The sequence below is a fragment of the Poecilia reticulata genome, chromosome 14 (assembly GCF_904066995.2).
Source record: "Poecilia reticulata chromosome 14, P_reticulata-male-v2, whole genome shotgun sequence".
Lineage (NCBI taxonomy): Eukaryota > Metazoa > Chordata > Actinopteri > Cyprinodontiformes > Poeciliidae > Poecilia > Poecilia reticulata.
The window spans coordinates 25,485,295-25,499,616 of record NC_088843.1 but is presented as its reverse complement, the minus strand read 5'-3'; the positions used below and the strand labels follow the sequence as shown (position 1 = coordinate 25,499,616).

General features: G+C 37.9%; 1 protein-coding gene and 1 long non-coding RNA gene across 2 annotated transcripts; one reads left to right on the top strand and one right to left on the bottom strand.

Moving 5' to 3' along the window:
* Nucleotides 1-582: 582 nt before the first annotated feature.
* On the bottom strand, nucleotides 583-5,659 carry LOC103476262 (uncharacterized). The gene is made up of 3 exons (XR_535432.2): nucleotides 5,461-5,659; nucleotides 4,314-4,431; nucleotides 583-2,721 (listed from the first exon to the last, which is right to left on the bottom strand). It is a non-coding gene; the product is annotated as an uncharacterized LOC103476262 (long non-coding RNA).
* A 3,710-nt stretch (nucleotides 5,660-9,369) lies between these two features.
* gpr119 (G protein-coupled receptor 119) lies at nucleotides 9,370-13,758 on the top strand. The gene is made up of 2 exons (XM_008428470.2): nucleotides 9,370-10,683; nucleotides 12,691-13,758. The coding sequence occupies exons 1-2, from the start codon at nucleotides 10,122-10,124 to the stop codon at nucleotides 13,377-13,379; spliced, it is 1,251 nt and encodes a 416-aa protein (XP_008426692.2). The 5' UTR covers nucleotides 9,370-10,121; the 3' UTR covers nucleotides 13,380-13,758.
* The last annotated feature ends 564 nt before the right edge of the window (nucleotides 13,759-14,322 follow it).

Sequence of the window (14,322 nt, the reverse complement as noted above, 5' to 3'; positions counted from 1 at the left end):
CTCAACTCCTCTCGACGTGGAGGAGCAGCGGCTCTACTCTGAGTCCCTCCCGGATGACCGAGCTTCTCACCCTATCTCTAAGGGAGAGCCCAGCCACCCTGCGGAGGAAGCCCATTTCGGCCGCTTGTATCCGTGATCTCGTTCTTTCGGTCATGACCCAAAGCTCATGACCATAGATGAGGGTGGGAACGTAGATCGACCGGTAAATCGAGAGCTTCGCTTTTTGACTCAGTTCTCTCTTCACCACGACGGACCGGTACAGCGCCCGCTTCACGGCAGACGCTGCCCCAATCCGCCTGTCGATCTCCCGCTCCCTTCTTCCCTCATTCGTGAACAAGATCCCCAGATACTTCAACTCCTCCACTTGAGGCAGGACGACCCCCCTGACCCGGAGAAGGCACTCTACCGTTTTCTGGCTCATATAGAAACAAAGCTAAAATTCAAGTTGTTTATTTTCACTCATGAAAGTTTGTATTTCATGAAATCAATGACACAAACAGCAGTGTATTACATCTATCTGAAACACAGACACAGCATTTTATCTCTTTGTCTTTATAAAAAAAAACATCAACAGTCGACTCATTTGTTATATAGAAAAGTCATTTTAATTTATTTATGTACTTTGCAATTTATACTTTCCATTCACTCATTCCATAAGTGTGTTAAAATTTACATCACTACAACATTCTTTTCCCAAGATTTTGCTTCCTAAAATTACATTCAGATAAACAGCTTGAAATGATCCACCATCTTATATTTCCACACTTCTTTGCAAACTCACAAGTCCAACAAAAAAAGAAATCAGCTTTTCTCTTAACGCAATGTCAAGCTCACTGAATAGCTGTTTTTGGTTAACGACTGTAATTAATTAGTTTATAAGGAATGAAAAATACCATCTAGTCTGTAGTGCTAGTCGTACAAAATTCACATAATAGGAAAGGCGTATTAATACAGCCCATTGAAACTGATGTTGGTTATTGTTTCACTCAACACTGCTGTTTAGATTTTCTAGCAAAAAATGGAAAAGTATTTCATGGACCTGTTGCTCATCTGTTAGGTCCTATTTGCAGCTAAACAGATGAAATAGTAATAGTTATGGAGGTCATGTTTAAACATTGTGGACCATCTAAATTTGTGTCATTTAGCCTTTTTTTCACTTGTTTTACATACTTTCTTCTGACTTTCTTATAGCTTTTCTTTCTAACTTACAGATTATCCTTATTATCAGTGATGATGTCTTCATCACCATCTTAGATCTCGTCTTTCTGACTCACCAAGTTAGTTTCACATGATAAATTTGGTCTATTATCACGAACCTACTGACAAAATATCTGCTGTTTCTTGGTAAAATGTGGAAAAAAATAGTTACTTTAGATTTAAATGAAAAAGGACTTAGTTGGAAGTCCGAAGTTTCGGTTGAGTTTTCATCCAAACATCCCATTTCAAAAGTAACTTTACTTTTAACTGGATTTTTTTTTCACCCTTTCACATGTCTTTTAAGTATGTAGTTTAGAATTAGACTCTCAAAAAACAAAATTGTAAATGCTGTAAATTATAAATATAATTTATGGTACACATTAAAGATGTCAAAAAGGCTATACATGCAATAAGGTAGATGAAATAATGTAACTCATCAAAACTTGACAAAACTGAAACATCTTCACAAACAGCATGTGTTAGATGCAAGGAATGTGTCCTCCTGAAGCCAAGAAATTACACGTTTTTGTCTGCATAACTCAAATCTTTGTGATTAATGTTATAGAAAAACTGAAAATGTATGAATACTGTAACAGAATGTTGTAACGCCTACTCTGGGTAATCTTGCAAACGGTCAAGGCAATTGGTTAGTTAACTTTTCTCTTTTGAACCACACTCATATATTACAAGTTATTCTACCAAGTGGGGCTGCACAGTGGCGCAGCTGGCGCAGTTACTGCAATTCAACTGCTCAACATGGGTAGAGCAGTTGCCTTGCAGCAAGAAGGTTCTGGGTTCGATTCCCGGCCCTGGTCTTTCTGCAAGGAGTTTGCATGTTCTCCCTGTGCATGCGTGGGTTTTCTCTGGGTACTCCGGTTTCCTCCCACAGTCCAAAAACATGACTGTCAGGTTAATTGGCCTCTCCAAATTGCCCCTAAGCGTGAGTGGTTAGTGGTTTGTCCTGTGTGTCTCTGTGTTGCCCTACGACAGACTGGCGACCTGTCCAGGGTGACCCCACCTGTCGCCCAGAACGTTAGCTGGAGATAGGCACCAGCAACCCTCCTGACCCCATCAAGGGACAAGGATGTAAGAAAATGGATGGATGGATGGATTCTACCAAGTAAAAAAAAATTTCTTGGTATCTTAATGTTTTTTTTTTGTTCTTTTTTTTAATATTTTGTATTTTAAAAGAATTGTCTTTCCAACAATTTTTACTCATGATCAAACATACATTGTCAAGTGTAGAAAAATAAATCTGTTTTCATCTTCTGGGCATTTTTAAAGCTGTTCAGACAAATATGAGTCGATTCAAACTCTGCAGTTCCACACATATTCCTTTTTTCCTTTCTCTTCTTTTATTTATTTGTTCTTGCTCTGCTGGGAGGCATGCTCGGTCACGGTCACAGTGACATAGGAGGTTCAGGGTTGCTCTTTCGAACACAGGAAGTGGTGTGAAGTCACAGTGTGGTTCTCAGCATTCGGATGACACGCTGGTAAAGTTGTTGGAAGACGGTCGACAAACTCCTTGAAGAAAATAAGAAACAGTCTTCAGACAGTTTTTTTTTTTAGAAAAAAATTACTTAATGGGGACATCCTTTACAAACTTACGTTTACCCTTAGTCACTAATTTAAATTTAAAATGTACCATCCAGAGTAGTGAGAAAACATATTTAATGTCTTTCAATAAATCACACACACTGTCACTTTGTTTTAATGAGGGTCAGAATTTAATATTATTTTCTAGACAAGAATTAATTTAGTTTTTTCCTAGAGTATTTGACTGAATACTCTAGGTAAAACCTAAGCTCCTGAGGAATCAGATTTCTCAGCCTAAATTCAAGTATTCCGACACTAAGCATTTCTTGGCATCTTCAGAAAAACAATAGCTGATGAGGGTCAGTCCATCCATCCTTGGTAAATCTCCAAACCACTAGCAGATGACGTTTGAATTATAGAAAAGTCTGTGCCAAATAACGGATACCTCCAAACCAACCATTAATAACTGTTTAATAACCACTCACTATACTATAATACTGGACAGGGAAATGTGTAAAACTCAACACATTTCTTCCAGACTTCTATTGCGTCAACAAAGTTGGTATTTTGTTGAAAAACCCGCTTCATCAAATCCTATTGTTGTCTTCTGCCCCCTGGAGGAATATCTAAGTACTACATGTGGCAAGTGCTATTTTGAGAATGTAGTGGGTTCTCTTGTATTGTCTTCTTCATGCTAATGAAGAAGACAAAACAGTACATCGTTGCTAAACTCTGCAATATTTAAGTATCGTAGTAAATTTATAAGAGGTGTTAACCTCGTTAGGAAGCTGCCAGCTTTACATTACAACATGGAACATCGTCTGTGTAGCCCCCATGCATGCCCTTAATCCTAGTATGTTACCCATGCTAGGGCAGTCTTCATGCTTCAGGCTCCCACAGATAAGATTCTGAGGTGCCTCGTCAGCAGAGAAAGCATGTCATTTTCATTCACCAACATGAGAAAACAGTAGCAGAGACGAGTTCTACGCACCCAAATCTCAAATGTCTACAGCAGGAAATGAATTGTAATCCTCTGTCTAAACAATAGCTCTACTCAAAACACCAACTATGCATCTAAATGTGACAAATGGATAGCATTTATTATCTAGTTTGACCTTTCATGCAATGTAATAACACACATCCTATTTTAAAATAAACAAGGTTAATGAACACTGTTCCTACTCTGAAACAGCAAAGAACATATTGATATTATGATACAAAGAATTCGGAAAGTGTGAGAATGTTTCATTGTTGTTATTCTGGTAAAAGCATTTCAAAAAATGTTGACATCAATTTAAAGATGACATTGTTTGAATATCATCACTTGTGTAAGCCTTGAAATACTAAGTCAACCAAATTTATAAACCCATCATATTATTACTTTCCCATAAATCAGCTACCAATCCATGCATAACTTGCAAAGTGTTATGGCAACTTATACTCAACTTATCTGGGTAGTGTAATCCCTTTACTCTATAGACGCCAACTTGGTAAACTTGCGTGTTTCATTTACAATTAGCCGCCATTTTTGCCCCTGTGAATTCACCATAAGTTGTCTGTAAAGGATTTGACAAACTCACCGCGCTCCCACTGAGATAATATTGCTGCGGTTTGGGTGGAGGCAGAAGAGTGAGGCCACGCAGTAAACACAGCACAGAAACATGGAGACCAGTCGGCGCTTTAAAGACATCTTCTCTCCTGGCGGAAACATAAATGCAATAAGTTTCCCTAAAATCAGTGTCATCCTTAAACCCAACTGTTTATAGATAAGTATAACAATTTCACAGATTAGCAAATCTTCTGCTCTCAGACACAATGAATTGTAAACATATTCACATCGCATAAACCTCCATATTTAATAGAAAGCCCCTCCACAAAGACAGCTTGTGAAATTTGTGACTGTGATGCAAAACATTGTGAAACATGTTGAGGGGCTGTGAATAGATTTGCAACACATTGTGTGTTCTATGGAGTGTTTCTGTTGAACCTTTTTGTGAGTTTATCTTCTTTATGTCTCTGAAAATAAACAAAAGAAAAACTGAAGAAAGAAAAACTTTCTATTCTACATCAGAGGTCTGCAAACTGAGACTCTGGTTCCAGAAGGACATAGATGGTCCTCTGCAACCTTTTAATAACTTTGACTAAAAATAATAACAACTAATGTTTTTAAATAAAGATATGACAACAAATGCAAATTGTAACAGTTTTTCAGTTTTCGATCCATCCATCCATCCATCCATCCATCCATCCATCCATCCATCCATCCATCCATCCATCCATCCATCCATCCATCCATCCATCCATCCATCCATCCATCCATCCATCCATCCATCCATCCATCCATCCATCCATCCATCCATCCATCCAGAGAATTTTTTCTTCATTTCTTTCCACAAATATCAACATTCTATTGAGGAAAATGTATCCATCCTATTATTTCTTTTTTTTACTTTAAAACCTAGAAGCAGTCATAAAGTGATTCTTTAAAGATGACAAGTCATTACCCATTGTAGGTATTTCTCAGAAATGGTCAGTTTTCCTTTTCTAAAAAAACTAAACAAGCTTTATTTGGCTGAAGGGCACAAATGGCTCTTTGGATTGTAAAGGTTGCAAACTCCTGGTCTACATGATAACATTTCAGACACAACTCCAACATGAAGCAGAATCTAACTTTGCATTAATGCTTTGCAGAAACAGTTGCAGTGTTTTGCAGAAGATCATCATCACCTTAATAATCCTGTCCAGAAACAAACTCCTCACAGATTGGTCTTCCTAAACGGTGGGAATCCTCACGTTGGCTCAGCAGAAGTCCAGAAACCAGATCCCAGGCCCAGGTGAAACCGCCAGAACCCGTCGCAGCCACAGACTGTTGGTACCAACAGAGGTGTAAACAAAGCCCGAAGCTCACTGGGTTTCTGCTGGGGACCAGGCACAAATAGTGCTGACACATGCTTTTGTTTTAAAAGCTCCTGAAAGGTCTAGCATTGGGTGAATGACATTCCCACAATGTTTGTCTGCTGGAGTGATTTTGGTGTGTTGTTGTGATGGTGAAGGGTGACGGAACAAAGCAACTTCCTCTTATGTAGCTTTGAGTTTCTGAGTCTTCTACAATTAAATCTTTAAAGTTCGATCAAAACACTTTTATCGGTTTGACCGACACAGTAATAAACCACCAGCCCTGCCTGTTGTGACCCACTAAGTGAAGCTGATGCTCTTAACACCAAAATAAACAAGAGTGAAGTTTAAAATTCACCCACCTTATAAAAGAAAAATCATTCAGGAATCTTGACATTTTTTACATTTTCATAAACAAAGTGGGGCATAATTGTGAACTGGAAGATTTTTTTTTCTTAAGTCAAAATGAAAAATGGGGATGTAAACTTATGGACAGTCTCCTTTATTCTGATTCCCTGTAATAAAATCACCTTCTACGTCAATGCAGTGGTGTGAATTTTTTTTTTGCCCTCTTCACAATTTCCTGATTTTTTAAAATGTTTTCAAGAGTTTCAGAACATCAAACCGATTTAAATATTAGTTGAAGGCAACACAAACAAACACCAAATACAGTATTTTAAACAAAAATGTTTATTATTATTGGAGAAAAAATCCAAACCTTAATGGCCCTGTTTGACAAAGTGACATTTTCAAACATTTCACCTCGTAAAATTGAGGTTAAAAAACATTTCTTATATAAAAAGATTAAACTGGCTCTTCTCTTGAGTTTGGGACCTTTTCTGGTCTGGATAATTTATAGGTCAAACACTGCCAGGAACCCCGAACAGCTATTGATGAAGATCACTTAAAAATATTACAGCAAGCCTCTTTAAAGGGGAGATTTAAAGAAATGAGCAATGATTTAAGATATTTATTTTGTAAAAATAACTCTTTTTCTGAAGATTTAATGATAAAAATAGAACATAACAGCAACAACAACCAAAAAACAAATATAATCAATCTCCTCAACTCTCATTATTCAGTTTACGCAGAGCTGTGCTGGAAACTGTATAAATAGAAATGTAGCCATTTATTTTTAGAATCTGCACACAGCCAGCTCATCTTGATAAGAATTTTGCTGATTACGGTGTTTTGTTTTTCACCAAGCATGGCGGCTCTCTGCCGTAGCTTGAGGGGGAGGAGGACTGATGTCAGATAATGTAATGAATGTGTGCAGACAGAAAGCATCATTAGCTGGGTCTATTTGTGTGTGAATCCTAGTGGAAAATGGTCCCATTATCCCAGATGTCTCTCCTGAGGGCCCAGGGGCCAAAAAAAAAAACAAAAAAAACACAGCAAATAGCGGTTACACTTTAACTTTTTCAGACCTGCATGGCACACTTTTGCTGGCTGTGTTTTTGCAGGTGCTTCACATTAATGCAGATATTTTATTGCTGTTTGCTAAATTATCCTCAGCAGTCTAACAATACTAAAAATGTCTTGTCAGTTTTTGAGATTTTTTGCTGAATGTTATTGTTCTGATTGACCCTCAAACACAACAAATTGAATTATGTTACATTGTGCACTAGTACTATATTATTATGTTTCTATTAGCTGATTATCCAAGCTTGTAGTTCAACACTATAACTATATCAACTTGATCATTCTGATTTACTTTCTTGTGAATAATTCACACCTCTTGAACTGTAGCTTTGGCGTAACGGCAAAAGATAAAATTTGTAATTTTCTGCTTAAGCCTTTTTAGTCACTGGACAGATACTGTTCATCAGGTCGCTATAGCAACAGCTGAGACCCCACCTAATTGGTTAATGTCAAACAAATTTGCCCCAGTTTAACCCAGTGTTGGTGTTGCCATCAAATGAGCTGAACCGTGGTTCTTTACTGGCTGTTGAGACTCATTGCATCCCTGGGACCCTTTCTATTATTGACGCTACAATTTCATGATTGTAATTTTTTTTTTAATGTGAAGCGATATGTGACTTATGATAAATAAATAAACTGTGTTAATGTCTTTCTGCTATGAGTTCATACCTAACAACAACCCAAACTAATAGTCTGTCCTCTTATTTGAAATAAATTAAACTCATTATTTTAATCGCAACTACAAAGCTTTATTGAAAAAAATGTTGCTGGTCAATGTCTATTGTTTTTGGAAATGAATTAATTTATTTATGTTTTTTTATGACTTTACCACATATTTACCTTCTAAAGCAATTGAGATGATTTAACCCAGTTTGTTTTAATTAAAACAGGGACACAAGATTACTTTCATGAGAGCATGTTTCCATATTTATTGCAAATTCTCATGAGGGTTTTAATTCATTTGCAATCATCCAGTCACAGCAAAGTACAGTGAAAAAATGTCTGAAGTGTGTGGGAGCAGTGCCATTCCAGTCTTTTTGTTCCCACTCTAATTCATTCCTTTATTGTGTGTGTGTGTGCTTTTATAATATAATTAGAATCAGAGCAGCAATCTTTAGCCATAATTGTTAATAAGTAATAGAAACATCAAGTATCTAACAAGTTCTTTTTTTTAAACCCTCAGTGGGTGTTTTTCTGATCTGTACGAAGAACTGTGACTGTAAAATAGCTGGGATTTTTTTTTTATTGCAACACGTTAGCAACAAAGATCCAACAGCTTCACTCTTATTTTGTTAGAGAGAATTTGTTAGGAAACGGCATCATGGAGAAATATCATGGGAGCTTGACAAGAAGAAAACCATTGTGGAGAGACAAACAACATTTAACTTTTTGGACGGTTTTGGGTTCTAGCTAGTTTGAACATATCTGATAACATGTCCGGCTTCCAAGAATTCCAGGTTTTGCAGACGGGATCTCCAGGCCAGACCTACAACATGATAGAGGGACCATATGCCACTTCTGTATGAGCGTGGCTTCAACCGGTTCTTCCCCAGTCAGCCTCGGCTAGATTCATCTCTATTTGCAGATCCAAATACATTTGTAGTTCCTCCCTGTTTTTTAGGAACCACATCATCTGTTTTTGGTGGTACAAGCTGGGTATTGCAGACAAGTAATTTGATTGGCAGCAGACTGCATTCATTGACTAGCCTGTTGATTTACATGACTGGATGAGTGAAGGTCGTACTTGCAAACTCCTTGAACAACTACAGCTTAAGTATTTTCAATCTATGAAGAGACCATATTAGTAGATGTCAAAGATAGCCATATGCAAATTGATGACTGGATGGCCAATGTTGAGGTTCAAACCTTTTTATAAATTGTGGCATTAGAGTGTATGGTATTAGCTGAGTGGACCAACCTACAACAAATGAATATGCTGAGAAACTTTGGAGAAAATGGCCGCCAAAAGGTGTGAGAATGACAGAGGGAGAAACAGAGGTAAAAAGACTAATTAACAAAAGAGGAAGAAGACAAAACACACCAAAGATTCAAAAACCACTGGAGTACAGAACATAAGTAATGAATAAGAAACACAACACAAAGGAATGACCTTGAATGTCAAAACCGAAATGACAAGAATTAACAACTGAATGTGGCAAGAGCTACTAAACAATAGTAAGCAAGGAAATCATCAGAAAACCAACATGAAAGAAAACCAAAGCCCAAAAACTTATGGTTCACAACACATCCTGGTCAAGGAAACTGAAACCTCAACAAAAACAACACATTATAGTGTAAGATGTAAAATAAAGACAAATTTCAAATGCAATCCGCAAAGGAAGGTGAAAAAATGTTTTGTCTCATATTAAATCCACAAGACCTCTAGGCAATAAACAGCTGGAAACCAGTGACAGAACTCATGGTTTTAAAGATGGCAGAGCAGGATTCAGACACAGCTTCATTCTCTTCCTCAGGATCATAACAGCAGTTTGCACTGATTTCATTTGTTTACAAAAGGTGTAAAATTTAACCAGTCCAGGTTAAAACAGAAAAAAAAAAACCAGGAATGATTCAAATGAACAGCTATGACTACACTACAAGCTCACAATAAAAATAGATATCGTCACTCGTGGCAGAGAGCCAGCAAGCAGGCGGTCAGTAGCAGAGGGGTGTGTTTTCATTTGCCTGTAGGGCTCTGTGAGTTTGATGGAGGAGGGCACAACACAGACCTGCTGATAACATTAGGACCATCTCTGTCCTCCTGGCATTTATTGATGGGACCTCTAGAACCCAGATGTTGCAATCAACTCTGAGAGCAGAAGGATGTTTTAGGAAAAAGTTAACTTGGATATTTTGGGATTGGTCTGCAGACAACAACACTGGATTAACATCAGGGGATATTCTCGGATATGATTGTTCTTTTTTTAAGCAATATCTGGAAACCTTTGATCATGTGTTCAGCAATGCTTCCACTGATCTACACAATCTATAAAAGCTTGATGTGACTGAAAATTCTCAATCTTGGAATAATGTCATCTAACTTTGGGCTTTTTTCTTCACTTTGAATCAATATGTCACATTTAACAGGACAAACCAGCACAGAGTCGTCTGTCAGCATCACTTCTGACTTCATGGACCAGCCAACCGTCCAGAGTTTTGTGAGGCCTCGGGTGATGGGCTTTGTCCTGACCATCTCTGCTCTCCTCATTGTCTCCACCAATCTGCTGGTGGGCACTGCTCTGCTGAAGCTGCTCCTGAAGCGAGGATGTCAGAGCTGGTGTTTTGTCCTGAACTTGGCTCTGGCTGACACTCTGGTGGGCGTAGCCATCACTGGACTGGCCACAGAAGACTTTAACAACAAATTTATTCAACAGCACAATGGTTACATTGTGATTTATCCTCCCACAAACGGGACACCTCCTGCTGTGCAGGGCAAGACCCGATGTTTGTTGCGAATGTCCTTTCTGACGTCCACCTGCATGGCGTCCATCTTGACTATGTTCCTGATCTCACTGGACCGCTATATGGCCATCAAGATGCCCCTGCGTTACTCTCTGATGTCTGGGAAATGGAAGACAACCGGGTCTTTACTGGCCATGTGGATCACTTCCTTCACTATGGGATTTTTACCAGGTGAGGTTCAGCAATCAATACTTTAAATACTAGAGAACACAGATGGAGGCGTTTCTGTTATATCAAGTCAAGTTTATTTGTAAAAGTTAGCTCAAAGTCTTTTAAGTCATAAACACAACACCAATTAGAACAATTAATAAACATTACATTTTGCCAAATCAAAATTATCAACAAATTAAATACACATCAAATATTTTGATCTATGTCCCAGTTACTACTAATCAAAGACGGCTCTAAAACAGGGAGGTGGGGGAGATTAGTTTTGTTCAGTCTCCTGGTGACATCATAATGTAGAGCTGTGGATCATCTTTGCAGTCATGGTAACTAATCGTATGTCTTGTTATAAGCCATGTAACAAGACATAAGGTTAAAGTTGTCTGGTAGATTACAGCAAAAAGTCAAAGGAAGTATATTGTGCATGTTCAGTGGTAATGTGATGGTTTGTTTGCTATGACATTTGTTTGAGTTAAGCCCTTTAGCTGCAAATCAGAAAAAAGTTAACTGTGTGCAAGAAGGCGAGGCGAGCTACTTTTACAAGTCAATAAGAGTATCTTTGGGAAAGAATGCTTTCAGAAAAAATACTATTTTGTCCAACTGTCACAAGTATACATTTTCTAAATGCTACTGAAACACTGACTGTAACTATACCAGTTTAGTTGCTGTTTGATTTAACTCAGTTATAATTAGCAATCTATGTACAGGACAAATTAAAGTGTGTTTGAAATAACTTATGGATTTTTTCCAGTACATAAACTTAGATATTTTAAAGATAAATTGTTTGTTTGTGGGCAAATGTACAGATAGATGTTTGCATCTTCGTTGTTGTGAAAAAGTACATTAACATTAACATTTTATTTTATAAAAGTCCATCACAAAAGTGGATAAGTATAATCTTTTTTTCTAATTAAAATATGAATCGTCCCGGGTGTATCTGTGTTCAGCTGAGTGCATTGTTTGTGGAATCACCTTCACTGCTGTTACAGCTGCAGACTTTTTGGGGGATGTCCACCAGCTTTGCACATCTAAAGACCAAATCTTCTGAATATAACACAGATTTTTAGTTGTATTTTAACTGTAATTGAAAGAGGAATCTTTTAGCATTTTCCCTGAATGCATTCTGAATAGACAGCAGCATGATATAAAGAGTTTGAGAACTGAGAGCTGCTAGAGTACAGTTCTTATACTGCTTTAAAATAATAAAAAAAAGTTCATTTATATAGCATTTTACAGTTAAAACAATGGAAAGATATTAGCAGCAAAGTTAGGTTACTTCTGGAAGCAGTGATTCCATTGGATTTTGCATTAAGAGATATTAGACTAAAGGGGACTGAATACAAATGCACAGGTCAATTCTCCAGTTTCTGTTACAAATTTTAAAAACAAGTAATTTTTCTTCGTCTTTGTAGCTATGGACTACTGTGTTGGTAAAATATAATCCTTTCAAATGCTCAAATGAAATACTTTGAGGTTTGTTAAGTGGAAAATTAGGTTAAAGTTTTTGGAGTGTGAATACTTTCAGAAGGCTTGTGTCTGTTGAGGAAATATGTCCTTTTAAAATTATAAAGCTGCACTGTTTCACTGCTACACAGTGACACTAGATTAACCAGTGACTAATCACTGATGATGCCATGTTCAACAGGTTGTAGACATTTCAAAATAGATTAACTATGACATAAGTACAATATTAAAGCATTTTATTAAAAGTTTAGTTCTTTTCTTTCACACAATGGCAACTATTTTGAAATAATTTCTATCTGAACAGAACAATACACCCAAAGCTGTTTTTTTTTAACCAAAGGTGTTCTAAAGTAGCCCAACTGGGAGAAAACCCACCCAATCTGGCAACATTGCTTACTTTGTTAACTACATATTTAGTTGAAGATAACCTTTTTTGTTTAGCAACAAAAAAGGAAGACATATGATTCAATTGTGACTTCTTGCATTAGTTTTGTTTTGTGGTTCTGTCATAAATGGAGCATAAATATGTCAATGTCCTCTGCTTCTCAGTGATGGTGCCCCAGCTGCAGGCGACGGCACCCTACGATGGTTTCTGTGCTTTCTTTAATGTCATCCAGGACATCACCATCATCGCTCTGTACTGCCTGCTCTTCTTCCCTGTCCTCTCCCTGTTCATCTACATGTACCTGGACATCCTGAAGATCGCCTGCATCCACCACAAGCAGATCTCCCAAATCAGTCAAACCAGCTCGAGAGCTGAGGACAGCCATCACGGACAGTCCCAGTACCACCATCATCACCAGCATCACCTGCTGCGGAGCTGGAGTCACGTCAAGGCCTTGAGGACAGTGGGGGTGCTTGTCGGCTGTTTCTTGGTTCTTTGGAGTCCTTTCTTTGTGGTGTGCATTGTGCACCTTCTGTGTAGGGATTGTGCCCTTAAGGGGGTGCTGGAGAACTACCTGTGGCTCCTAGGGCTCCTCAACTCTCTGATAAACCCTCTGGTGTATGCCTGCTGGCAGAGAGAGGTGCGGCTGCAGCTGTCCGACATGTTTTCCTGCATCACAAACAGGTTGCTGTCTGCTGCACCGCCGAGTGTTATGGAAAGATGCCACTCATCGCCGCCTGCGCAGCCTCGTGCTTGTGTTTCTGAAGGAGATATGCCCAGTCCTTCCATTATTCTACCAATCAGCAGCTTGGACGCCAATGCCGTTCACCTGTCTGACACAACCAGTTTGTGATGGAGAGAGAGAAAAGCACTACAGATATTTAAAACGCACTAATTAAGTGACTAACTCTTTGGTTAGTATTACAACGGAGCTTCTCGACAAGAAAGTGAAAAATAGATCTGATTAGCTGTTGTGTGTAACCTATACATGTGTGTTTTCTCTAACAGACATCAGAAGGTGTCACAGTTTTAATGAACCTCAGGTTGGCAAACAGACATTTTTAAGGCAGAAGCACAAGCAGTGAAACTGGAAGACATGGATCTGATTTTGGGCTGAACAGGAAAACTAACATGATCACCTCGACGGTTTGTCTGGATGTTCAAGGGCCAAAGGAAATTATTATACACCACCATTCCTTTAGAATTAGTGGTATATATGTGATATATGTGTAAAAAGAATTTATTGGGACGGTGGCAGCTGCTTTTTAAATAAATTTAAATTGTCTCAAAGTATGTTTGATAATTTGTGCAAACAGAACAGTGTGCAAAACGCTTTATTTAGTGTCAAGTTGACAATTTTAAGGTTATAAATGTTTCAACATTTGATATTTTAAACAATAAAATTTTGTGATTAGTCCAAGTTGAAAAGTTCAGACAACCACAGCCCAAACTCTCATTTCATACACAAAATCCAATCTGAAGGTAAGATATTACACCAACAGCCTAATATTAACTATACTTAATCTCACCCTACCCTATGTATAGAGTTTACTCCCTTCAGACACTAGATGCTTGAAAGAGAAAGTGAAACCCAAGACATCTTTTTCTATCTGGTTAATTCAAATTCAATTCAGTTTGTCTAAAAAATTCTTTATTGATCCCCAAGGAAAATTTAATTTCCTTGTAACTCATATTACACATTTTTTTTCAAAGAGCAATTTTGGATGCTGGTGTGGATGTAGGCAGGATGGATTTCATGTAGCAGTCTGTATTTCAGCAGCTCTATAGAAGCCTCT

Bases quoted from the DNA above. Each gene is read 5' to 3' on its own strand.
- gpr119 (XM_008428470.2), top strand. From the start codon at position 10,122: ATGTCACATTTAACAGGACAAACCAGCACAGAGTCGTCTGTCAGCATC. The intron at 10,684-12,690 runs GTGAGGTTCAGC...TCTGCTTCTCAG, and splicing joins CACTATGGGATTTTTACCAG to TGATGGTGCCCCAGCTGCAG.